The sequence below is a fragment of the Schistocerca gregaria genome, chromosome 2 (genome assembly GCF_023897955.1).
Source record: "Schistocerca gregaria isolate iqSchGreg1 chromosome 2, iqSchGreg1.2, whole genome shotgun sequence".
In the NCBI taxonomy this organism is placed as follows: domain Eukaryota; kingdom Metazoa; phylum Arthropoda; class Insecta; order Orthoptera; family Acrididae; genus Schistocerca; species Schistocerca gregaria.
The window spans coordinates 672,683,659-672,692,820 of NC_064921.1; the positions used below are offsets into that span (position 1 = coordinate 672,683,659).

Consider the following 9,162-nt stretch of genomic DNA (forward strand, 5'->3'; position numbering starts at 1 on the left):
TGGGGCGCCTTCTAAATACTTAAGCATAGCGAAATTTTAATTCTTGTAATTCCTCCTTCTGATCCTCTGATAAACGTGTAGATTCACTTACTTTGGTTGGGACTGTCTCTGGGTTCATCTCTTCTTCAGACAGCTGCTCACCCTTTTATATATCAAGAAACAGTTCGTTTGGATATGAAAATTGTACTCCGATTTCAGTACTGAGTTTGAGTATATTTTCAGTTGTGCTGGTTTATATTAAATTTACTGATAACCTCGTTTCGTTGATTGTAAAGTAACATTTTCCTTGCTGTATGTTAATTCATACTTTGTAGTGTCTAAAGGTATCCGCTCCAATAAGGCAGTTTATAACAAGTTTTGCCTCTAACAGAAAATAAACTTTAAGGAAAATTTGCTGATCGTTATCAGTACTAATGCTTGACGTTAAACTCCTTTTGACTTGCTCCACATTGCACTGGAAATCTTGGCGCATAACATCGCTGCAGCTCTTTAAACAGACTTTGTGATGTTACATTTGTTGTTGCACCCATGTCAAGTACCACAGGTACATCTAGATCACATATCCAGGCACTAATTACAACTTCCACTGACTCCTCATTATCCTCGTCTAAGTTGCTTATATCTTCCTGACACAGTTATTCTTTCATAGCCAATCCTTTGTCTATCTGAAAAAGTAATTTGGAATAAACTGCATGCCCCACCATTTTATTGCTCTGCAAATGGAGGTTTATCGCGACCCCTTCAAGTTTTCCTGATCAGTCGGTAGTTAGCCTCTTCATTGTGAGTAACTTCAATTATCTGTTCTTTCAAGGTTTGACCTCTCCTGTTGTGTCCTGCATTGTCCTGGAATTAAATTCTCCTTGACCTTGACCCCCCTGGATATATAATTGTTATTTCATTATCTGTAACTGTCAGGTGAAGAACTGCCAGATGGTCTATTTGCGGCAATTCCTGTACTGGGTATTGCCACATGTTGAGGGTTCATTGTGAACCTGCTGATAACCGTTCATCTGTTCTGTATAAGCTGCTCTATTTAATTTTGTACATTTCGTTTGTACTTTTCATTTACTGTGTTACTGTAATTATTTCTTATATTATTGTTGTTGCATGGGGCAACCATGCCACTACTACCACCATTCTGCCATTGACTATTTTGCAGAGGTGAATACTGCATAGTAATGTTCTGTGGTTTGCGATGGCCCATCTTCGTATATGAGGTCAATCGAGTTGCGTTCAGATAAGAAATACTCTCTATCATTTTTAGGTGTAGAGATAAGCTGTATCTTGATAGGGGTGGGCAGGAGACTTTTCGGGATTTTCATTGTGTCCATGTGGGGAACTGGGTTTGACCGATATCAGGTATTGTTAAAGTATTTTTCGAGATGCTTTCTCAGTATCCCATTTTTACTAATGAATGGTGTAGGGCTGGAAACCTCTCGACATAGCCTTTTTGGACAGCTGTGGACAAACATATGTCCATGAAAGCCCATTCAAATTGCATCTCTCAGCCATATCTGTCACCCACAATAAAATATCGCCCTCTGTAGCCCATAATGAACCATATCTTCTGTGCTTTTGTCAAGTTGTGGGGTAACATGTTGCGTAAAGCTCTGATAAACAATGCGCGCTTCGTTCTCTTACCTTCCATTGAAAAAAATCGGAAATTGCCTACAATAGAGCAAACCCTCGTCCACTAATGAAGTAGACAAACATGCAGTAATATCTGTTGCTGCCATGTGGTATTGTTTGGATGTTGTGTTTGCATAACTGGTGTTGATACTGGCGTGACTGTTGCGTTTTGTAGTTCCTTTCTTCTCTGTCTGAAGGGCTGGTAGCAAATAATTGATATGTATTACCATTATCTACCCTGCCCCAATGCACCTGATTGTCGTCTTACTTGTGACATGTGCAACATTAATTAGACCGCTCTACAACTTCTCTTTCACTGCCTTTAAGCTTTGCCAAATCCTAGCAATCGCTAGAATCATGAAAGAAGGTTGTATACATGGAAGAGGCCTGGAGATATTGGAAGGTATCAGATAGATTACATAATGGTAAGACAGAGATTTAGGAAGCAGGTTTTAAATTGTAAGACAATTCCAGGGCAGATGTGGACTCTGACCACAATCTATTGGTTATGAACTGTAGATTAAAACTGAAGAAACTGCAAAAAGGTGAGAATTTAAGGATATGGGACCTGGATAAAATGAAAGAACCAGAGGTTGTAGAGAGTTTCAGGGAGAGCATAAGGGAACAATCGACAGAAATACAGTAGAAAAAGAATGGGTAGCTTTGAGGGATGAAATAGTGAAGGCAGCAGACGATCAAATAGGTAAAAAGACGAGGGCTAGTAGAAATCCTTTGGTAGCAGAAGAAATATTGAATTTAATTGATGAAAGGAAAAAATATAAAAATGCAGTAAATGAAACAGGCAAAAATGAGTAAAAATGTCTCAAAAATGGTATGGACAGGAAGTGCAAAATGGCTAAGCACGGATGGCTAGAAGACGAATGTAAGGCTGTAGAGGCTTATCTCACTAGGGGTAAGATAGATACTGCCTACAGGAAAATTAAAGAGACCTTTGGAGAGAAGAGAACCACGTGTATGAATATCAAGAGCTCAGATGGAAACCCAGTTGTAAGCAAAGAAGGGAAAGCAGAAAGGTGGGAGGAGTATATAGAGGTTCTATACAAGGGCGATGTACTTGAGGACAATATTATGTCTGAAAGTATTAATGTGTCAGTGTTGTTATATATATATCGTTCATCTTCTTTGAAGGTTGTTTGTGACATGTCTCGTAAATTCTTTGATTCATTTTTGTGCAGTTGTGATGATCTCTGGCTGTTTTGAAATGTGCAGTTGGTGTTTCGTATCATATTGTGGTACTATGTGATGCTTAATAAATGATTCATTTCTAAAACGGCATTTGATGATTTGTAAACATGGTAGCAGATGCGCGCGGTTGATAAGTTTGTATGAAGTGAGATAGTTCTCCCGATTTCGGAAACGAATTACTCGACAATACAGAAGTGCAAAGACGAGACAATGGCCGACGAAAGACAACATCTACCGTATTTACTCGAATCTAAGCCGCACTCGATTCCAAGCGGCACCTGAAAAATGAGACTCGAAATCAAGGAAAAAAATTAATTTCCCGAATCTAAGCCGCACCTGAAATTTTAGACTCGAAATTCAAAGGGAGCGAAAAGTTTTAGGCCGCACCTCCAAATCCATTGGTCCATTGTAAAATGAGAGACAATTTTGGGTCGAATGAATGATGATACAGCTACAGTAGTTTGGTTCGAGTCGTAAGCTTAGCAGTTAAGTTTTACCAGGTAGCCATTGCTGTGCATCAGGCGCTCCATCCGTATTTATACGGGTACCCTTCCTTTCCACGTGCTTCATCTAGTTTGAATCGGTTACTTATTTTTCTTTGATCTAATAATTGCCGTTCTCTTTGTTATAGGTGTTTACGTCACTCTAAGCTAAAAATGTATTACTATACTGTGTCATGCATTATTTGTTGCATTCTGTGTTTACAACCCGGTCCACACGCAACGATCTGTCTGCGCAGACATCGGCGCAGATGTCTGTACATGCAAAAGATCGCTGCAAATGTGGTGTGTTCACACGACACAAACCCCAATCTACTATTGGCCCGCCATCTGTCGGTGTAGAAAAGAAATATCAGTGGCAAGCGACTACGCTCCCCGTAAACGTCAAAAATTTAATTCAGTTATTTTGAAATATAGAAATGGAGGAAGTTCTGTTGTGGTCTGTGTTCGCAACTTGTGTTGCAAAAAACATTCAGACCAACCGCAGGAAACAGAGAAAGCGGTCAAAATGGTGTAGACAGTGGCTGCTAAAGCGAAAGCAGTTTTCTCGCCTAAATTTACTGCAAGATTTGCAGGGCGATTCTTAAGAAAGCCAACCAGATCAAAATACCATAATGTTGGCTGGTATACTTGATCTACTCCTACACCAGATCTTCTAGATTCTGAACTTTGGATAACTCTATTCGGTAAACAATTCGCAACGATTTTTTTTATTTTTTATTACTGTTTCTCTGTTTGCTGAGGCGTCAACTGCCCGCAGTTTTTCAATTAGAGCATTGTATGGTGCTGTCTTTTTGTCTTGGTCACTATATTCTTTACTTTTAATCTTCCACAAACATGGATGGTTTCTGTATATTTCAATGAATTCACTAACAAACTCTCGAGAACACTGACGAATATCAGCCATTTTAATGCCCTGTGCGCCCAAATACAAACACTAGACTGAGCAAACAGCTGTTTCGCGCCAGATTTACGGCGATCTCCTGTCCACGCGCTCCAAACTTGTCTGCGTAGATGTGGTTTGAATCCACAGATTTGAGAGGTTTCGCTCAAACCTCCAACTCCAACTTCCAGGTTTGCACACACCTCAGGTTGGTGCAAAACTTTTGTCCACACGCAACGATCTGTCTGCGCAGATGTGATGTGCGCAGACATTTGCGCAGACAGATCGTTGCTTGTGGACGTGCCTTATGGCCTGTCGCCGCTCGCGGCATGGCTTGCTTTTGTGCACGCTACTGCCGCTTACAATTAGGGAAGGAAAAAAAAACAGAGAGAGAGGAAGGAGTCGTCTCATTAGCGAAACTGTGGCAAGAGACCGCTATTTGCTATTTGTTGTTACTTGCACTGCTTCTTTTCTTTGATAATGATCAACAAGAAACAAATAATAGACTGCGTATGATTGAAGATGTTCTGAACGAGAGTTTAGCGAAAAATTTTCTCCATTTGAAAATCTTTACAGACGCCTCTTTAGTACATTACATTCTGCACAGAAATTAGAGTCATCTTATATTTAAAAATCTAATCAATTGCAGTGCTTCATTTCTGACTGTATCACTATTATGCATAAGAATAATATGAATATAAACATGACGTGATATGTATATTCTTCCGCGTTTGCTGTTGTCTCACTCTAGTTTCGTAGTTTATTCGGAAGACGGAATTTAAATGAGACAGCACCAAACACGAAAGAATACATGGCAAAATGTTTATATTTGTATTATCCTTATGGTGAAGAGAATATTGCATGTGATTCACAATTCATAAAAGTTCCTATTAGCAACCATCTCTTCCCACAGGTAGGAAAAAATTCAGAATGTAGAGTTGACCATATTGACAAACATCCCTAACAATCTTGCCAGTCGGATTTTCGTAGTACATTGAAACGCTGCAACATTCGAAGATGAACAATATGGAATTTGTATTTACTTCGATGGATAAGGTATGAAAATACAGTGGTCGACACTCGGGGCAGAGGAAAATTTATTTACTGATGCAGAGGTTTTAGCGTCAGTATCTATCTTTGTGCCTGCAAAGCATGCCTGTGTAGCGCTACATATATTCGACGACAGAAGTTAGTTGTGGCAGCACATATTTCAGAACTTCCACTTACTTTGCACTCGATTCTAAGCCGCAGGCGGTTTTTTGGTTTACAAAAACCGGAAAAAAGTGCGGCTTAGTTCGAGTAAATACGGTAGATAAACTCACTGGCCCAGAAAACTGGGAAAGCTAGAGAATTGTCATGAGAATTTTTTTTTAGTGTGATGAAATCTTTGGTGTCGTAAGTGGTGGGAAAAAATCTATTAGGAACTTTACGTATGTAGATTGTGGACAGTTGGGAATATGGGTTTCACGGGAAGCGTGCAAGGGATAAGTACCTGCAGTCGCGATATTCGTATGTGTCCTCGGTGGCTCAGATGTATAGAGCGTCTGCCATGTAAGCAGTAGAGCCCGGGTTCGAGTCCTGGTCGGGGCACACATTTTCAGGTGTCCTCATCGAGGTATAACTGCTGCTGTCAGCAGCTGAGGGTTTCAATTAATTATCATTTATTCTAGAAAAGCTGCACAGTCATCAATGGTATCTGGTCTTTCGAGAACAGTTACTATCTTCATATAAATTTGCAACAGCTATTGCCACATCCTAGTGTGAAAATGAGCTTTATCGTTTGGCTGTCAAGGTTTTTCGTCAAGAAAAGTCTTGTGTTGTTACTGAAACTGATGACACTTTACAGAGCTGGCAAGACAAAATGGGTCATCAAAATAAACACTATATGCACCAGTTTTTGAAGGATCATGGTGTAGAGGCAACAACTGATAACAGTTTTTGTGCAGGGTGTGTCTATGGTAAACATCACTGGATGCTGTTTGATGAAAGAGTGCAGAAATCCACTAAACCTGGAGAGTTGGTGTGTGCAGATGTTTGTGGGCTGATGGAAGAAAATGATCTGCAGGGTCATCGATACTTTGCTCTTTTTAAGGATGATTTTTCCAGTTTTAGAGCAACATACCTTTTGCAACACAAATATGAAATTAAAGAAAAGCTGCCACTGTTCATTAAAATGATAAACACTCAAGCAGATGTTACTGTGAAAGAATTATGAACAGATGGTGGCAAAGGAGTACCATAATAAAGATGTGCAAAAATTTTCTGGCTCAGTTGGACTGAAACATTTAATCACAGAATGGAATTGCTGAATGGAATCCCGAGTGAGATGGCACATTCTTAGCATTACTCTGCTGAACATCTGCCAAAAGCATTGTGGGGTTAAGCTGTTCTGGCTGCAACATACACTTTGAATTGGACGAGTCCCACAAAAATTAAAGATAAAACTCCAATTGAAATATTTTTGAAGAAAGAAGGTAGTTTTGATAATTTGTGATATTAGGAACAGAATGCTATGCTTGGATTCCTACACAGAAATGGAAGAAGTTTGATGCTAAATCTTCGAAAGGATATGTGATTGGGTATGATGATTGTGGATACTGCATTTATTTTATTGAAAAAAGGTATGTGGGTGTTTGCTGAGATGTAAAGTTGAATTGCAAGGCAATATAGAAACCACTTATCGGTACTCAAAAGTCTAAAAGGGTTGTTAAAATATCAGCTGTAGATAAGAATGCAGATGTTTTGGAGACTGAGCACGAAGATGGTGATTTTGAAGAGGATTGCATGAACTAAGATGTTGCTACAAGCGATGAAAGTGTTAACAACCAGTGATATGACACTGAGGGAGAAGTTGGAAGTAATATGGAAGCAAGAAATGAGGAAAGAGGAAGCCACAATCCACGTTAATGGGGAAATCTGAATAAACCATCTTATTACTGTGAAGATTCATTTCATCAACCAAAAATGATGTTTCTTTGTGAGAGACCAAGAAACTATAAAGAAGCATTGCAGTCAGAGAATTCTGAAGAGTGGAAGAATGCAGTGGAGGAAGAGATGGATGCTCTAAAGAAAAATGGAACATGGGAATTAGTTTACAAAATTAAACCAAACAATGTGATTAGAACTCGATGGGTCTTTGCTACAAAATTAAATGCAAATAATGATGTTGTTCGATATAAGACTCGACCGGTGGCAAGAGGATATACTCAATGGTTTGGAGCAGATTATATTGACATGTTTAGCCCTCTTGCAAGATTTGAGACAATGAGATGCCTTTTGAGTGTTGCAATGTAACATGATTGGTGTATAAGGCAATTTGATGTAAGGACAGCATTTGTCAATGGTATTTTGAAGGAAGAAATCGACATGAGTCAACTAGAGGGATTTCATGATGGTACAGGACGAGTGTGCAAGTTACTGAAGAGTCTATATGGTTTAAAGCAAGGCTCAAAATGCTGGTATGAATGTCCTTAGTGAACATAACTTACAGGAGAGCAATATGGTTCCATGTATGTTTTATGATGAAAAACTGGTATTGTTGTTTTATGTTGATGATGGATTGGCTATGTGCTCTACTGATGCCACTGCTAAGTTCATTGAAGAGTTGGGGAAACGTTTTCAAATCAGTGTCGAAAAAGTTGATTACTTCTTGGCTATACAAATCAAGAGGTTTGACAACTGTATTCAAACACATCAATCTGCATATGTGAAGAGGATTTTGGAGAAATATGATGTGATGGATGCAAAACCATTGTCTTTACCCATTAAACCAGGTGAGTCACCTCCGTTTAATAATACTGGACTGTACCGAGATATGGTTGGAAGTTTGATGTATTTAACACAAGGCACAAGACCAGATTTATCATTTGCTGTTAATGTTGCCTCAAGAGTTCAAGACTCACCAACACACGCACAGGTTTAATTGCTCAAACGAATATTTAGGTATCTTAAATCAACAATTACAGATGGCATTAAGTGTATGAAGGATAAAAACTGACATTGGTGGGGACAGAGGCACTAGACGATCAACAAGTGTCATCCTGCTCAAGTTCCATAGGGGGCCAGTTGTGTGGAAAAGTAAATTAGAGCATTGTGTTGCTCTTTCCTAAATGGAGGCAGAGTATGTGGCTGCAAGTGAAGCTTGCAAATCACTTGTATGGTTAGACTGACTTCTGAAATAAACTAGAGCTGTTGGTGAGTCATCATTTCCTGTATTACAAATTCATAACCAAAGTGCTATCAAATATATTAATAGATCAAAGTTTTATGAACAATCAAAACACATAGACTGGGTATCATTACATTCGTCAATTGGTTAGAGAGAGGGAAATTGAAGTGAATGCCATACCAACTGGTGATTAGACAGAAGACTTTCTGACAAATGGGGTACCATACACAAAATTATAAATGATGAAGCAACTTGTTGGTGTAGTGTCTACTTCTCTCTCTCTCTCTCTCTCTCTCTCTCTCTATATATATATATATATATATATATATATATATATATATATATATATATATATATATATATATGTATATGTATAACATTGCAGGAGAGTGTGAAAGTATTAATGTTTCAGTGTTGTTATACACTCCTGGCAATTGAAATAAGAACACCGTGAATTCATTGTCCCAGGAGGGGGAAACTTTATTGACACATTCCTGGGGTCAGATACATCACATGATCACACTGACAGAACCACAGGCATATAGACACAGGCAACAGAGCATGCACAATGTCGGCACTAGTACAGTGTATATCCACCTTTCGCAGCAATTCAGGCTGCTATTCTCCCATGGAGACGATCGTAGAGATGCTGGATGTAGTCCTGTGGAACGGCTTGCCATGCCATTTCCACCTGGCACCTCAGTTGGACCAGCGTTAGTGCTGGACGTGCAGACCGCCTGAGACGACGCTTCATCCAGTCCCAAACATGCTCAATG

The 9,162-nt window shown here is 39.2% G+C and overlaps 1 protein-coding gene across 1 annotated transcript; it reads left to right on the forward strand.

The window, feature by feature from the left end:
- The first annotated feature begins 7,678 nt into the window (after positions 1–7,678).
- Positions 7,679–8,140, forward strand: LOC126335930 (uncharacterized). Its single transcript, XM_049999406.1, has one exon. It carries the CDS (start codon positions 7,679–7,681, stop codon positions 8,138–8,140), a length of 462 nt encoding a protein of 153 aa, XP_049855363.1.
- Positions 8,141–9,162: the final 1,022 nt, after the last annotated feature.